At 31.8% G+C, this 19,182-nt stretch overlaps 1 protein-coding gene across 1 annotated transcript in view; it reads right to left on the reverse strand.

Annotated features, from left to right (window-relative positions):
* Window positions 1-19,182, reverse strand: part of LOC148611514 (uncharacterized) — a 31,748-nt gene that overhangs the window by 2,690 nt on the left and 9,876 nt on the right. The window contains exons 2-7 of the mRNA XM_088595252.1: window positions 5,747-5,923; window positions 2,583-2,721; window positions 1,782-1,948; window positions 1,300-1,365; window positions 1,041-1,105; window positions 262-380 (exon numbers count right to left, since the gene is read on the reverse strand). Coding sequence (XP_088451378.1) covers window positions 262-380; window positions 1,041-1,105; window positions 1,300-1,365; window positions 1,782-1,948; window positions 2,583-2,721; window positions 5,747-5,923 — 733 coding nt within the window. The remainder of the gene's footprint in view (window positions 1-261; window positions 381-1,040; window positions 1,106-1,299; window positions 1,366-1,781; window positions 1,949-2,582; window positions 2,722-5,746; window positions 5,924-19,182) is intronic.

The following is a 19,182-nucleotide window of genomic DNA, read 5'->3' on the forward strand; positions in this document are numbered from 1 at the left end:
TGTTCCCTGTTTCGTTTTTCCCCAGGATAGATCCCCGTCTAACAATCTTCTATTTTTTTATCAATTTTTATTACTTCGTCAAATTGAGATTTTCCTAAAAGCCATTCTCAACTAAAAATTTGAACAATGAGGTTGCATCAATTGAATCTTTCATGGAAAACAAATCAGGAATTTGAGTAAAACCTCCTGTTAAGATTTTTTTTATGAAAGCCAGACCTGACCATGCATAGTATAATTCCGTTAGTTGTGATTATAACTTACCAGTTGAGTTCATTCTGTTTGATAGTAATGACAAAAACTTTATTTGTTCTTCATAAATTGGATTCTGTAATGTTCCACCAAAACATGCCAGAAGTTTCCTATCTCTCCAATATCTTGAGCTGAAACCAAGAAGTAAAATTAATTTGGATAAAGTAGAATTTCAAGAATAGTTTATGTAAGAAAATACATTTTATTCTATTTTATGCAGGTAAATGTTGCTGTATGCGTTATTAAGTCGTAGTGCAAATGAAAATAATAAATTTCCAACGCCTGCCTTAACTTTATCTTTACTGTTTATGTTTTAATAATGTTCTGATCCAGTAGCGCAGAGCATACATGTAATACAGTAAGCTGATGTCGTGACACCGACAATCTAAACACCTGCACCTCTGTGTGACATGATGATTTGTAATGTATAGGTATGTATGTGTTATACTGTACTTTCATCTGATTATTTTGAAATGTTTTGCAATGAAAATATGACGATTTTATATAGAAAAAAATATTAACCAATAAATTATGATTAATTTGGTTTAAATATGTACAAGTTGTGAGCTTTTCTTGTTATTGATCTAAGAGTTTGTGTAAGTTGTTTATATTTACTGCGTGAGTATAGCACCGCTTATGTAGTAATCGTGACCATCATTTATGAAACATCTAAGTAATGTGTAAAATATATAATGTTAAGAAATAAGTAGCTTTAGAAGTAATTGAATATCGGTTGTATATTATATTAAAATTTCATTTTTTGAAAGCAATGTCGTCCTATTTAACTATACCTCCATTCATGTTGACAAGGCATTAGTTGGGTTGTGACTTTCAGTTTATGGTGTATATGTGAAACCTAAAACTAAATATCGGCAAAAAAATACCGAGCCGTCAATAATAGGACAGTTCAGATACATTAAAATCCAATTATATGGTCTAAACGTATATACAATGTATCACAACAGAATAAAGTACTACGATTGATGAAAAAAAGATAAAGAAAACAAGACATAACTCACAAAAAAAAACTTAACTACCGATATGACTTACCTCAGGTGACACGGAAGGGTAAGCATGTCCTGCTTCCCCAAGGGGCACTTGTTCTATTACAAGTGTCTGTGGTTTATATTATTGAATGTTATAAACAGAGATGAGTTCCATTACTTTTAATGTTATTGTTTCAATTACAATTACTTTACCAAACCTTTTCTACAGAATATTTCTTGTTTGATTTGTATTCCTATTTCATGAACTTTTTATATTAAATCCATATATTCTTTAAAGACAATTTAAGATTTATATCTTATGTTTTCAGAATGTAACCAAGAAATAATCATGTTTATAGTGTATTTTGAAAAGTAGTTTATTTGATTAAATTAATATTACACGTTATCAATTTCTTGGATAATTAGTGATTAGAATAGATACTTGAAAATGTAACCGATTATAACTCCTTAATGATTACAATTACAATTATCCCATTTCTTGATGTAAATACATGTAATATGTACTTGAATTTATCAAAAAAATACAAATTGAATGAAGATTATAAAAAATCTGGAATATGATAGGATTAACCAATGAATGAATACATACAACAATGTTGGAACTGATGTCTCAAATACACCGGGTATTGGGTCGATGTCTATTTTATTGCAGTATAATTTCCTCATGTCTTCTTTCACATCTTGAAGAATATCTAAATTGTTCATATCAAACTATGTTAAAACAGCATTGATGCATTTTCATTTAATTTATTTTTGTTCAAAGTGTCAGTATGTGGCCATTTCATATTTTTTCTCACGGTGAACAACAGTCTCCACTTTAAATCATGGACTGAATGAAACATACACATGTCAGAAAACAGCATATTTTTGACTGCCTCGATTAATATCACATTGCCTTCCGCAATTTCTTTTATATTTCGGAAAAACTTAAAAGAAATGTACTAAAGTATGACAAAGTCACGTTTCATTGCACGTCCTTTATATATCAACTCAAATGAAACACAGAAAATATTATACATTCACGTGGTCACACTAATTATTCTGCAAAGATGGAATTTGGCACCACGGAATTTGGCAGAATAAACGATTAAAAATTGATTTTAGTATCAATTTTAAGTCATCACAAAAGTATATGACGATGAAATGATTGTAAAACGTTTGATCCAATCCAAACGTCTTACTTCCGAATTTAAATTATGTGCATGTTTTAAATATTCCTGTAAATGGACCAAATACATACTGAATATATGACATCGAAGACATGTGACAATACAAAATACTGAAATACTTGATTTTATAACCCCTAAAGACTGCTTTTCAACAGACCTTCACAAACGTCTATAGGAACGAACTTCAGTGATGATTCTTCTTTAAAGTATTCATCTGTAATGTAGAGACTTTTCTTCCCATTACCACAACCAAGATCTGATACCAGGAATGGCTTAGGGATCACGCTTAAAAGTTCCTAAATTGAAAATGGTAACTTTAAAATATGATGGAAATGTTATTTATATACGATGTAACAAGAATTATCAAAGTTATCTTTACACTTGCAGAAAATGCATTGAAACTCTATACCTATATTTCATGGTATTTTTTTATCAATATGGCAGTAAGTGATCATCTGAATCAATCATACATATTAAATCAATATTATTGACTTTAATTGCATTAGGTTAATCTATTGTATGAACTGAATTGATTGTATTGAGTAAATCAGAAATAAAAATTGAATGAGTTGTACTAGGTATATATTCTATTTGTCGATAAAAATAATTTGGTTTTGCATGTTCGGTCAGTTATGACCTTGATTCGTGCATTGATTGAAAAGAAAGAGATTTTCATTAGTACCAAAAACTTAAAAAAAAAAAACAAACAAAAACAAACAAACAAACAAATAGTAAAGTTGGTTGGATGGTACTACTATAAGTATATGTTAAAATCAAATTCAAAACCTTTATTTATGTACATATTTATTCATGCGAACGCATAAGTCTGTTTGAATAATGAAATAATTGTCTTTCAAAATACCCTAAATATAAATTATCAATGAACTATGTAAGTTTTAGTTTCGTGATAAATATATGTCAAATCAGGCCGAATGCTTTTACTGTAGAAAAAAGAATTTTTTTAAAAACTAACTTAAGTCTTTTAGTAGAACGCTAATCATAAAATATTAAACTGACTGCAACTCTTGTGGCGAAGAGGTGTCGTTAGCATAAAACTAAAGGAACAAATTGAGGGTCACATTGGAGGAGTTTTCACTATCATCAATAACATATTACAACCCATATATATGACAACTATACATGATACATATGTTGTCATATTTGATTTGTCTGCAAGCCGCATCACATGCTTATTATCGGAGATAGACGTAGAAAATAAAAGCAGCAGTAAAACCTATACTGCTTCCAAACTCTACAAAGAAGAGATAGTGGAAAACTATAAATCTGTGCTATTCTCTTCTTGGTCTGTCTATTAAAGATGATGATTGTGATTTACTGTCTATGTACTTGATTCCAAAACTCTACAAGAATCCATACGAACAACGCTTCAAAGCTGGATCTGCAACATGTACTACCAAACCTCTTTTGAAAATTTTAACATCCATACTCATAGCTGTCAAAGTCTCAAGGCACTTGTTACTCCCATAGTGGTATCAATTTATTGTGGATCCTGAAAATACGAAGGATCTCCCGGAAGTTTCAATTCTCGGTTATTATCAGAATACAATATCACCAAAACCTATGACTTTTCAACCTTTTATACTACCATTCCCCATACTCAATTAAATTTCTATTAAAACATTACATATCGTCGTTACTCAAAAAAAGATGGTACACCTGGATATAGATGCCATCTACTTGGTAGAGATTTCTCATATTTCAAATCATCTTCCAAATACAATGATGATGTTTTCACTATGCTTTAATATTTTTATCGTCCAGAGTGGTGGATGCGTTTTTCACCAAACGGTCAGTATTCCAATGGGAACAAATTGTGCTCTGCAAATAGACGACCTATGCCTTACTGATTTGATAGCTCAACTGATTCTAGAAAAGGAACATCGTTTAATCAGATCCTTTGTCCTCAGTATTAGATGATAATTATAGTTAAGGGGGTTTATGTATCGCATCAACCACAAAGAACGTGAGATAAAAGACACTACAGAAATTATCAAGTCAGACTTTTATCTTGACTACACTTAGAGATGATGGTAAAGGAAAACTAATAATAAACTATTCGACAAATCCTCTGATTTCTTATTGCGTATTGCCAACTTTTCATCCATCACAGATTTCATATCACACCAATTACGCTATGCGAGTGCTTGCCGTAACAAGCATGAAGTCATCATTACCGAAAGTTTATCATCATCATTATGAAGTTCATCCAGCTGCACCATGAGAACCGATTTGTTCACCGTGACATAGTTTACCTTTCCTCGTTCGTCTGCAATGCAAGTATTTCACTTGTCCAGTTTGCAAACGGTGTCATTGCATTATCTTTAAAATGTTTAATATTTTGTGTCTAAATTTTCTCAAATAGTGGTTAATTTTGGATTAACATGCTATGAGCTGTTCCGTAATAATTAAATCTAGAGTAATAAACCAGTTTCTGATCTGTTCTTATTTACTCAAATTATTTCACTTGATTTTATTTTCATGAACCCTATACAAATACGTTCTTTTAAACAACATGCTTACAAGGTCCTTTGGATTTATTGTCTGTTTTAGAAATTAATAAAAAAACCTTTTTTATGCAGTCTTTATTGTGGAAATGTAAAAAAGAAAATACCATTTTATGGAATTTCCATAACAAAAAAGGTACCGACCTATTGGATAATGTCTGGGTTACTTTTATGTTGAGTTTTAAGTGTATTATATGTTGTCCATTCCATATATAAATATTAAACGCTTATTGTGAAATGTTTTTGTAACGTTAGATTTGAATCAGAGAAAATGTACATTTCGTGAATATATGATCTTGTATGTCTGTTCCAATGGTGATAATTACACCTAATTTTCACTTGAAAAGCATATGTATGATGCTGATTTCGTTTGTTTTCCATACCATCTTTTTTTTATTGTAATAGTTAAAAATCAGTACACAGTGCAATAATTATGAAGAATTAGTATGATGATCATGCAATTGTATCAACAGAGTAAGTAACGTAAATATAAATTAATACACCCCATAGACCAATTCATGCTAAGTCGATGAGCATGCGTGACACATATTTACGCGAAGTAGTGCGAGGGTATAACAAAAGATTTTTTTCTCGCGAAAGTGTATGTTAAGCATGCTCTACGCATGCTCGAAAGGTTCTTTTGGGAGTGACTTTGTCCCTTATCCACCGACACATGACAATAAAATGGAAGTGTTGAAGTACTTCGTAAATGAAACATTTACTCAAATTACAACGACATTTTAAGTACCCCATCCATGGCTACAATAATATAATAAGTGTAAATTTTCCGTCTTACTGCAATATTTTCTTGTAAAAGTTCCTTTTCGAAATGTGTGAAATAGTAATATTTGCTGTTCTCTACTATATCAGTATACAGTTTTTCTCCTTTGGCGTCATACGTGTACCAGTAGGGCAAGAATTTCTGGTTTGATGTCAACCCACGGATTACCTCGCTTTTAACGTCCATATCAGTCTGAAATATATAGTTTGACAGTGATTACTTTTCAGAAAACTGAAATACATTTAACGATGCAAAATACATCATTGTATAGGATTTTTTAATTTTGACGGAGTGTTTAATAAGCTACTGAAATTCGATGGCGGAACAAAATTCCAATTCAACTAACTTCTAAGGACCAAGTTAAATAAAATGCACTTATTATATTAACAACCCATACTGGATGCTAAAGTTCGCAACTCTGAACTATGACCTGACCATAAGAAAACATGAAGGTAGGATGCTTCCTTCTTTCAAAATGTACACTTCACAGAACCATTATGGAAAATAGTCAAATAATCGAATACAGAAGCACAATAGAAATAAGGGTAACAACAAAATTACCGAACACTAATTCGATTCATAATCAAGTCAATTTCAAAATAAATATGGCAAATTATATATTACACCACCGGAGCAGCTGGTACTGCAATGGTCCTGACTTGGTACGGGCACTTCAGACGAAATGGAGGGTTAAATCTAGGTTATACAGCGGGAAAACAAAACATATAAATACACTGTAGAAATATTAGAGTAGGGCAAACAGAGAGGTAATATGAAATATGCCAAATAAATGTACATAAACAAACAAACACGACCTATCACCACCATCATTTTGTCAGTATACAAGTATTAGCCATATGTAATTAAACTCTTTACAAGTTTAAAAAGGCTACATTGTGGGATACAAATTGTCACGTATAATACCCTAATGCGAGGATAAACAGCTGAGAAAATATCATATTAAAAACGCTAATAATTTTATAATCAAATTTCTTTATGATAGGAGATACGCATTTTCAATGCGTCTATATACACAGTGCACAGTCTGAATGATACTTTTTTAGTTATTGTAACAGATAACACAATGTAAGTACTGTCCCAAACATACAGTGAAAAATTGGCAAAGTTTAACAAGCTAGATACACAAAAAAACAATAATCACCTTTCTCCACAATAAAATGTGCCAGGGTGCATTTCTTGCATTATTTTACTTTATATTTCACTTTGCTATGTGAACATTACATCTGTATTTATAAACATTTCATTTAGACTATAAAATAAATCTAAGAATAATATATGTCATTATTCTAAAGGCAGGTGAATACCTTAAGGGTGTTTGTGTATTGATATTTGACTTTGATCTGCAGGTTATGATCTGCTGATTTATTATATTGCAGTAGTGGACAGGTAATTTTAAAAGCATTCAGGTGTGGCAGTTTAATTGAAGATGAGTTATTGGAGGTGTGTTTGATTTTGGTGGTTTGATTTGCTTAGAGGTCTGAGCATTTTCCCATTGTTACCCTCCCAGAATTTTCCGGCTCTTTTTCTTGCTAGAGTTGCGTTTTTGTCTTTGAAATAGTCAGACATATTGTATATTGTACAAGTATTTGAATATTTGCTTTAGGATTTCTGAGATTGATTTTGAGGTAGCTATTATATTTAAATTTTTCAGTATGGGACATTAATGTTATAGTATGTAGTTTTGATGTATAGATGGGTAACCTGGTCCCATAGACAAGTAATTGAATGTTTTGTGTTTGTTTTGTACTTTTGTATATTTTTGTATTGAGAGTTAAGCTATTTCGCTTTCTAGTTTCCATATTTGAAATTTGGTATATTGAGAGTGCTTATAAGAGTTACTCGTTATATTTGGTATGATACATTATTTTTATTGTAAAGCAGGACTCTTGCAGTATTCTGTGTGTGACATGTCTATTTGTCTTTGTGTATTGTCTTATGTGATATTAAAATATGTTATGTAATTGCAGAGTTGAACCTTTATCCATTTAATAAAGTAAATACATAGTGAACCTGATATATTGGTATTTGCAACCCCTAATACAAAAAGGTGCACATTTTTATATAAATCTATATACGTATATGCATATAAATCATATGATTCTCCAACGCTGTTTGTGTAACAGACGGCACAAATACGTTCACTTGACAGAACCCGCGAAAATTGATACCCGTGAATATGTTCATTTGACAGATTCCGCGAAAATTGATACCCGTGAATATGTTCATTTGGCAGAATCCGCGAAAATTAGCAACTACAAAAATTAAAACGTTTACAGTACGTGCTCCTAAGCGTGAACGAATAGACGACTGAAAAATTAAAACGTTTACATTACGTGCTCCTAAGGGTGAACGAATAGACGACTGCAAAAATTACAACGTTTACAGTACGTGCTCATAAGCGTGAACGAATAGACGAACAAAGTCGATCGGTTAATAGACCTTAGTCCACAAAATAAAATAAATAATAATATCAAAATCAAAATCAAAAAAATGAAATAAAATAAAATGGAAATCATTATATGCTTATTTGTGATGTTATCAAGACTTACCCTGCATAATTCTATGACCACCAGTTATCTTTAAAAACGTTCCAGCAAATGAAAACTACTGTCGACTACCAAATAAGTACTTACTGTATAATTTTACCACGTAACGTTTTGCTTGATTGTATACTGTAACTGTGACATGATTTGTCTTGCCAAGATACGCAAAGTGATGACAAAGCTTAATTTTAGCGTTATAGATGAAGTACCATATTGACTTGTTGAGCTGTGTTCATTGAAAAATCTATAGTATATTAAATAATTTAAATCGTACCATGGAAAACATTAGCTGCAAAATTGTCCATAGAATAGAATACCAATTCTACCGTGAAAGATCGGTGGGTAAAGTATTAACTCAGGCATCTTCATTTAATGGGACTGTTTCAACATCTGCTTATAATACATATTTTTGTAAAGATTAACCTAGGTTAAACAAGAACTCAAGCATTAAAAGTGTTTCAAAGCTTGCTTAAAGGCATGTTTAGGCTTGCTGAAGATCTTTTGGTGAACTACGTAAGTATTTAATATTTCTATAGGTTATACTAAGGTGCATTTATTGCTTTCACCATATCTGTTCCTTTTCTATTTTGATGATTTATAAAAATTATTAAAAAGAATCTGTGGTGTAAAATAAATACTAATTCGACCCCGAATAGAAAATAGATGAGTAAGTTTTAAAAAATGTTGGCATATTTAGTGAGGCACAAAAATGTAGACTAGAGACTATAAACAAAAAACAATAATGACCAGAAGAACTGAAGAGGCCTATATAGCGGCGGAAAAAAAATGGAAAACAAACACAAAAATTAATATCACGGTACCATACAAACTAAGGTACCGATTCGATGCAAACAACATATCATCACATAGTAATAGTCATTGGCAATCAAAGAGTAAAAGTAGTTTCGTACTTTAGAAAATTAAGAAACGGGATATATATACAGAAGCTAATAAATATTGCTCCTGAATTTTTCAGCCTCCGAAAAACTAGGTAATCATACAAGCCAGCAAGAATAATTCAAGATTTTCCTTGATATTCTCTGACTTATATTTATTGACATACATATATTTAATGAGCGTTTAATTTAAAAAAAAAATTGAAAGTTTTTGACAAATATGCATAAGTGAACTTGTTTTAGCAAAGAGTCATGTTTTTTTTATATACAGAATGACTGAATTTGAATATTTTTCTAAGGTCTGCATGAAGATCCCCTTTTGTGAAGTGAAGGGGGATTCCAGTTCTATTAACATCTAGGAGCCGGTGTTGCACTGCAAGATAGTAAACCTCCTATGATATTGTCAGAACTATAAGTGTACATATGCAGCATTTAGGTGATATATAGTCTTCTTCAGGTTAAGATTAAGGTAGAAGCTCTATAACAAATTTAACTAAGGTAGTATTTTTTTAATGATGGCAAACTTTAATAATAAGGAAAATTTGGTTAGGGCTTTTGACAATAATATTATAATTCTAAACTGATTTGTATTCAAATTAAAATTTTATGAACATGTATGTATGATTTGTATTTAAGGGACTCTAACACTATCACGAATTTGCCAACGAATTTGCAGTGAAATGCAATTTTGCTTACCTCTAGCAAACGAACAAGTTTATTCAGACTTCATCTAGCATTCGTTATTATTCGTTTTAGTACATTCGTTGTAATTCGTTCCGAACGTTAAAATTTTCTTGGAAGCATGAAGATTCTCGACGAACGTCAACGACTTGCTGAAAACTTTCAGAGAAGGTATGATGATCATTATGAACGATTTCAATACATTTTTATTCATTGTGATTTCATAAAGTTTCAACACGTTCAGCTGTCGTTCCATGTTTGAAAGACAAAAATGATTTTAGAAATATACGGGTTACTTTTCAGTATCTTATTTAGATAACAAAAACAATTTGTAGGGACGGTTTACAATCTTGACCATTGAGATAAGCAAATTAACGACAAACTGTACATAATTGACTGATTATCAAGATCGATATCGGAGCACAATTTAAAAAAAAAAATGGAAGATTCCGTGAAAATTGTGTTATACTCGATTTTCCAAGGAATTAAGAAATAGGTCAATATATAAATGATGCCAGAAATAGGTCTATTCTCTAAAGGTGATCAGATTTGTAAATGTGACCAAAAGTTACTCATTAAAATAGAAGACAGAAATACATTCTGCAATTACCAAATGCCCCATGACTTTAATATAAAACGTAACCTTGAAGATGTGGGTACATCAAACGTTAACTGAATTAAGGGTACATTTCGTACTGAAGCCCGTAGGGGTCATTGAGTATGAATCTTTATTTAAACATGCTTTTATCGTCATTTTGTTACCACCCTTTTCTCATGAAATCTCGATATAATTTCTTCGATTTATCGATATCAATACAGTTATACGCTAACTCTTCTTCACTTACTGTTGTTTGGTACATACAAAAATGTATTGCTGTATATAAAAAGTTCACGCGTATGTGAATGGACTGTCTGTTTTACGTCTGTCCGCCGATCCTTTCTTTGTGTCATATATTATTATAGACTATGCTATATATCACGTAATCACGAGAAATTTTAGCATTTACTAAATTAAACAATTCGTGATTTTTCCCACATTCTATGCAAGTGATAAAAAATGCACATGAATTTTTAAAGAATTTTGAGATGAATATTTTATTCAGAAATGCATCTAAAAAATTATAAAGGAAAACAGATGACTTTCCTATCTTAGATTGAAAAGTTTAAAAAATCACAGTACATTTAGAGAGTTATGGCCTTGTAATGAACGACATCTTTCCTCTGCCAGCATTACTTTTTTATTTTTGTCGAATTCTACCTATCTAGCTTATCTGAAAATGTTATTTCAAAAATGCACTATCGATTTAACAAATCACAAATACAATACAGCAGAATAAAGTAAATTGTTATTTCAAAATTAGATATGCACCAATTAACAGTAATATTGGAGATCTTTAAAAAATGTATATAAAGAGGAAAATACACTTTAAGTAACGCCTTACCTACGTCTTATAAGATAAAATTTAGACAAAAATACCTACATTACAAAAATGAGTTTCCCTTATGCATTAAACAAACCTCACCCATGCGAATCGCTACGTTATGTGCAAATAAGTGAACGTTCATTTCGAAAGAATTAAATTTGATTTGTTTATTTCTCATCTGGGCAAGATAGTTATTTTCCACAAACTTAACTTGGAACTGTGACGTGATTTACGTTGATCGGTCTGCAATCTGCAAATCATATAATTCGAGATAAATCGAGATAAATAGAGTTTAAAACAACTCAAATATCCTTGGATTTAAGTTGCATACTCTTATGAATAACAACAAAATTATTTGCAGTTTATCATCATGAATAAAATCAAAGTACTTGCCAAGTTCATTCAACTTGTTTTTTATTCGGGAAATATGGTTTTTATGGTTTTTATGTGTGTCAGGAGTAAATTGTTTTTTAAAATGTTTTATTCGGATGTCAATTGTTTTGATAAATGTTTTGAAAAAGGAATTTAATGCCTTCTGGTCTACTTTCTCGCGCTTCATCTGTTTTGTACAATACGAATGAAGCGACCGAGTCCTGGTTACGACATTTATTCCAATTAATAGTGGCCCGACGAAGACGATACTGCGGTTCTTTATGAAGACTTTTTTTTCACCTCTCGGTCGTTAATGACATTTAGATTACCTGTTATAACATAAGTACTGGGCCATAAATATACTTTCCTCTTTCGTCTACCCCGGGTTTGACTTTTTATGAACAACTCGGTTTTTAGTGGAGTCCGAGTTGCTCATTTGCTTTTTTTTTACTTTGTATGTATGATTTTGGTTAATTTATGTTCTTTGTTGTGTATGTCTGTTTTCCATATCTGGTCTTTGTTCCTGGATTACATTCATTTAATTGCCGCTATAACTTTGGTTCCGTAGATTACTCTTGAGCAAGTGCAATTTTAGGATATTTTTTTACTTTTTGTAAATATAGCAAATAAAAGGGAATTAAATTTAGGTTACAGACCACCAGTTCAACCAATGAGCATTTGGAACGTACGCAAAAATAATCCTACGCAGAAATTACCCCTGTTCCTCATAGTGCTGTGAAAAAAGTTCTCATCTCATTTAAAAAATTCAAATAGTTTCTCAAAGGAAAAACATTTCTGTACATTTTATAGGTGCATTTTGCTTCTTGTGATGTGAAGCCTAATCTCCATAATGATTTCTAAATCTTGTGAAAACACCGGGATTTCCCATGCTATTTATAGACACTTCACTTCCGGTGACCAGTTCTGCACTGCAAGTCTGCTAACCCCACATGCCATTCTGAGGATTGTGAGCTGGCATATGTAGAATCATGCTGATATATAGTCCTCTGCAGGTTAAAGTTAAGGTAAAGTCCAGAGAAGCCATTGAATATTGTGAAAGTAGCATAGAAGCCTATGGGAAGTGGAATTAGTGGTTTTTAGCCTTTATCAAAATAAGCAGGGATATTTTTCTTAAACGTATGATCATTTTAAACACCAGAAATATTGAAGAAATCAAGTCCTTTATCAATATATTTAATTTTTAGAAAATGCTTTTGTGATTATCCTATCATACATTTTCGGGAAAAGTTAGAAAAATTTTGAAAGCATCTTTCTATCTTGCTTGGTAGAAAATAAAAAGCATTGCAGCGGCAAATGTCAAATTTAAACTTCCATAGAAATCATCTCCAACAAGAGGTTTTTCAACTTTGTAGGAAACAATTTTGTTTCTTTTTTTAACATATTCCTATTCTAACGATCTTCAAAACCGATACAAATGGAAATGAATAGCAAATAGTCAAAATGGAATGCTTGCATAACAAATGCCAACATCAAGGAAAAGCCGAAGAGTTGAAAAAAACTGCAATGAAGGAAATGGGTTAAACCGGGTATTATAGCGCTAAGACTTCCGCTTTCATTACTGTATGTTGCTTCCGATATGATGCAATACAGACTGGCAGCAGAAAATTACAGCGGGAAAAAAATCGATAATATCAGTACTCAAGGAGTAATCAAGGGAACCAAGGTTATAGCGGTAATCAAAAGGAATGTATTCCACGGACAAAGACAAGACATGGAAAACAGACATACACAACAAAGAACATAAAGTAAGTAAATCATACATACAAAGTAACAAAAGCAAATGAGCAATTCGGACTCCTCTAAAAACTGGGAGCATGGACCAGGTGCACCGGTAGGGTAAGCGTCCTCTGCTTTTCTAGAAACACCCGCCGAGTTGCTCATAAAAGTCAAGTCCGGGGTAGAGGAAAGAGGAAAGGAAAACTATGACACATTGAACAAATCAGTTTTCATGGCGCAGATGGATACACCGTAACAAAAACGATGCAATAAACAAAAAAAAACTAAGCACTAATAATACGAACTTGTATAATGTGACAAGATATATAAAAAATATCCTGATACTTGCTGATGACATCATCTGTATCAATCATAGTACTTAGTAAACCAATAGAATGGACTTAATCAATCACGAGTATGAAATGAATTTATTGTACTAAGTTAATTTATTGCAAGAACTGAATTGATTGTATTGATTAAATCAACAATAGGAACTGAACTGTGCCTTCACTCTTACCAGGCCGATTATATAGAGCTGATCCTAGAAAAAGGACATCGTTTAGTCAGATCCTCTGATCTCAGATTCCAGCTATATTGCTAAACTACTATAGTTCTGGAGTTTTTATACATTGCATCAACCACAAAGAACTCGAGATTAAAAACACTACATACACTGTAAATTCAGACATTTTGCGAGACTTAGAGATCGATGGTTACGGAAAACTACTGCCAAAACTATTCGACAAATGATAAGACATCTCATTCTGTATTCTAATAGTAAGGCTTCTAGAACAGTGTCATATTGCTACTGGTTTGAGGTCACCATTGCTACAATATTGAAGTCATCACTACAGACGTTCTATGGTCTTCATTCTGAACAGTATATACATGCACCATTTTTTGTTAACAGTGTCATAATTTTCCTTTCCTCTTTTGTCTACCTCGGATTTAACATTTTATTAGCAACTCGGCGGGTGGACATTTACCCTATTGGTGCACCTGATCCATCCTCCTTGTTTTTTAGTGGAGAACGAGTTGGTCATTCCCTTTTGTTTCTTTGTATGTGTTATTCTGGTTATTACATGCTCATTGTTGAGTGCGTTTTCCTGTCATTGTCCTTGCATTATCTTCTTCTGATATCCGCTCGAATATAGATTCCCTTAATAATTCTTTCAAAATTATGACTAACATATTCTATTAACAACCAAGACAATTTTCCCAAGTCATTCAAAATTTAAGAGTAAGCAAACTCATCTTGCACTGGGTAAGAAATCATACAGATCTTCATTTATTATCAACAATGATTGAGTTAGAAATATTTTATGGCAGTCATAGTGTATACACACAAGATCTTCCATATCATTTTGGTAAATTGAGATATAATTTCATTGAAATGCACTGTAAATGAACATTTCAAGGGCAGATAACTCTGTCAAAAATCTCATTTTTCTAGCATTCTATTAAAAAACTTCCTTGAATGAAATATTATTGTTAAATCGGTGGGGTTTTGAAATGCATGTTTCCGATTTTTCCTATTTTACCTGGTTCTTACAAAAACTTACAGTTCATATTATGTTATGAATTTATTTCGATAAACCAATTACTTCTGATCAGTATGTATTTAGAAAAAGATGTATTATAAATATAACTTGTCCGAAAATAGTCAATCTATTCAAACCAGCAATGCCGTGAGGTACATGTCTGCACAAATTAGCACAGTCTTTAACATGTCACCATCTACAGAATTGTGATGCATTATGGTGGCTGAAAAAGGCAAGACATGTATTGCACTTGTCCAGTTTGCAAACAGGGTCATCCTATTATATATTTTTTTTAAAGTTAGATATTTTGCGTTTAAAATTCCTCAAATAGGTGTTATTTTTGGATATATATGCTATAAGCTATTAAGTAATTATTAAATCTACAATAATAAATCTGTATCTGATATGTTTCTAATTTATTCGAAATATTTCATTTGATTTTATTTTCATGAGTCCTGTACAGTACAAAGACGATCTCTTCAGTAAAATGTTTACGAAGTCATTTGTTGTTTTTTTTTCTATTAAAATCCTTTTGGGTGCACTATACAGTTACATTAAGGCGCGCTGTTTCGCAAACCAAGTTACCCCGGTCAAATTTTGTAACACGTAAAATTAAAAGTTGAAATTTGGTGGGTATATTGTTTAAATGTAGTTAACATTTATACGTAGACAGATGTAACGTATGTAATGGTAAACAGGTGTAATTCAAAGGAAGAATGGTATCCGGAACGTTTCAGTCCCCTGCCGTATTAGGTTTTCTCGTCAGCATTAGATGGCTGATTTTCAAAATACCTTATTTCGCACGAACTTTTGGAACTAAAATTGTGAGAGAATGAATCGAAAAGGGTCAATTTATTTTTACCCTTTTTCCAACTACTCCCTGCATGCTTTTAGTTTTGGAAAGGCACCCCCGATTTGTACTACTATTCAGTAATATTTTTTTCAGTATGTTACCATGGCTACTGGATTTTATAACAATAATCACTAAATTACTTATAAATGACTTGAAAAACTCCACACACCAAGAATTTCAAAAATATGCACTTTTTTTATGTCAAAACACTAGAAATTTCTGTGCGGACTGGTTCAAAACAGCTTTATTTCAACAAAATGAGACCAAATATTCAGAAATGACCTAACTGTATTGTACAACCTTTACACATGATTTCATACTGAAGTTGAAGACAAGTGTATATTAGGCATGCTCTATGCCTGTGCGAAAATTTCTATTGGGACTGGGTTTGTCCCTTATGTACCTACACTTGGCTATAAAACAGATGTGTTGAAGTACTTTGTTAATGACACATTTACTCTAATTACGATGACATTTCAACTACCCTATCCATGATTACAATAATAAGTGTTAAACTTCTTACTGCACTATTTTCCTGTAAAAGTTCCATCTCGAAATGTGGGAAATAGTAACATTTGCTGCACATTACTACGATATCAGTATAGTTTTTTTTCTCCTTTGGCACCATATGTGTACCAGTAAGGCAAGAAATTCTGGTTTTATGTCAACCCACGGATAACCTCGCTTTTAACGTCCATCTGACTATTTTTCAGAAAACTGGAATCATTATCCGGAAATATATTTTATTTCATTTCGTATTTTATAGTTTCCATTTAAACAATTTATTTCGAACACATCCATATTGAGTAATATTGCAAGCGTGGCGTGTTGATAACAAGTGATATCGCACGCGGTCGATATTTTACAATCACAGTAAAATTGTTTTCTGTGGCAAATGATCAGAATCGGAGTCAATATGAATCGATCAATTATCTGTTTGTAGGTATTTGCCCAAATTTATTCATTTTTTAAAAAGTCATCCAAAAACATATAAATATTGAAAAACTGATTATATGTACTTGAATCGACCACATTAAATTAATACCAAAATATTGTCTAAATCAAGATGAAGAGTAATTCACTATCTTAGTTTGAATTTCTAAATATTTCGACAAAGAAATGTTCTAAAACCATTATGATATGCAATATCGTGTTTTATGGAACATTGAAATTAGATATCGACCTCGACCATAGGCCTCGTACATATCTCTTTCAGGTGTTCCATAATCCATGATGTCGCATGCACTGAGTTGCAATTATTGAATATAATGATGCAAAACACAAAATTGTGATTATTGACTTTATTAGCTGCAATAAAGTAATGAAGGAGAAAAAAATCCAATTCAACTAATTTCTAAGGACCAATTCAAATAAAATGCACTAACGTATGTGTTATTCTGATCATACTTATCCTCATACTTGAGGTAAAAGTTCGCCACTATGAACTAAGAACTGCAAGAAAGAAAGAAAATTAAGTTGAGTAACAAAAGTTGGTTAAGTTCAACAAGCTAAATGTATAGAAAAAATTATTTTCTCAACTATAAAACTGTGCCTATTTTAATATGTACACAAATACTGTGAAGACTTTGAATAATATTGGTTCAACACTTTTGTGTTACAGATAACACAAACTAGGTACATCTGAGCGTGACCGGCAAACGGAACAAATGGAGTCGAGCGGCTTCGTCACCTTCCACAGTTGTTGACGCAGAGAAATGTGAACACGAAGAAATTGTGATATTTTTTTGTGTTGTTAGCAAGATTTACCTAACGCGATTCAATGACCACTAGTCATCTTCAAAAAACGTACCTGTAAATGAAAAGTACTAACAAGAACCAATTAGGTAATTATTGGATGATTTTAATACATAACGTTTTGCTTGATTGTATACTGTAACTGCGAGACATTAATTTAGTCTTGCTTAGATATGCAAAGTGATTATTATTAATTTTAGCGTTATAGATGAAGTACCACATTGACTTGTTGAGATGTGTTCATTGAAAAATCTATAGTATATTAAATATTTTAAATCGTACCACGAAACCATTAATCGCGAAATTATCATTGGGATAGAATTGCAATCCTACCGTGAACGAGGTTTAATGGCACGCCGTTCTCGTCGAAAGTATGAGAATAAAAACGCGTTCAAATGTTTATTCCGCACTCAAAATGCTTGGATTTCAAACATTCACCAGAAATTGCTAAATTGAACAGAAAAATGAAAAGACGCACTGAAAAAATAATGCACTTTGAAATCGAAATTCACTTTGTGTGCACTTATTATTCGCAGAAATCGTAACTATCAACATCCTATGGCTAGGTGATCAACAGATCATCTTGGTGTTTTTTTGCGATTATGTTTTGCACAGGAAGTATTGAATTCATTCGTAACTACTCGGCGATTTTCAAAATAACCACTGGATACAAAGAAAATTTACGATTAGTTACAAATTGAAAGTATTTACATGACCGTTGACAATGGAAGTCCACAAGAGTTTTTTTTTCCAAGTTCCAAGTAAACCTATAAAGCTTTAGAAATAGTAATCAGTGGAACCAAAATCCCAGTGGAAATCAAAACAATTTAATCCATGGACAAAGATCAGATATGGAAAACATACAAACACATCAAAAACATTAAATAACTAAAATAAGATATACAAAGTAACAAAATAAATGAGCAACTCTGACTCCACTAAAAACTTGGTGCATTGACTGGGTGCACCGGTAGGATAAGTGTCCTTTGCTTTTCTAGAAATACCTGCCGAGTTCCTTATAAAAATTAACTCCGTGGTATAAGAAATAGGAAAGGAAAACTATGACACTTTGAACAATTCAGTTTTCATGGTGCAAAAGGATACATCTTAACAATCCATGAGTTCATCATAACAACCATAAAACAACTGTAGTGTTGACTTCAATCTTGTAGCAAAGAAAACACCGAAATACTTATGCAAATGATATTCTATAAATATGTATTATTTAAGCAAATTAAAATATTAGTTTATAATTAAAAATTTTGAGTGCGGAATAAACATTTTGAGTGAAATTTCACATCACACTTTTTCCCATACTTTTGACTGAACAGCTTTTCCTATAGAATGTTCAGTATCGTATTAAGTGGAGTCGGCCGTTTTAAAGGGGAAACTTTAACTTCTGTTAAATACATTATAATATTATATATTGGTAAAATTTCACCAACGTTTCACGATGAGTTAAGCATTCAAAAAAGTGTTTAATGATGTACAAAAATCATGTGAAGTAAAATGGGTACGAATACACAGAAAATACAGATAAAGTAATTTTCTAATAAGTCATGACAAATTGGCATATTCGGGAGCGAAGGGAGGAAAGAAGAAAGAATTTACACATTCTTTTTTTTTGG

The sequence above is a fragment of the Perna viridis genome, chromosome 7 (genome assembly GCF_037379345.1).
Source record: "Perna viridis isolate PV_CMFRI_1.1 ecotype Kerala chromosome 7, ASM3737934v1, whole genome shotgun sequence".
NCBI classification, from domain to species: domain Eukaryota; kingdom Metazoa; phylum Mollusca; class Bivalvia; order Mytilida; family Mytilidae; genus Perna; species Perna viridis.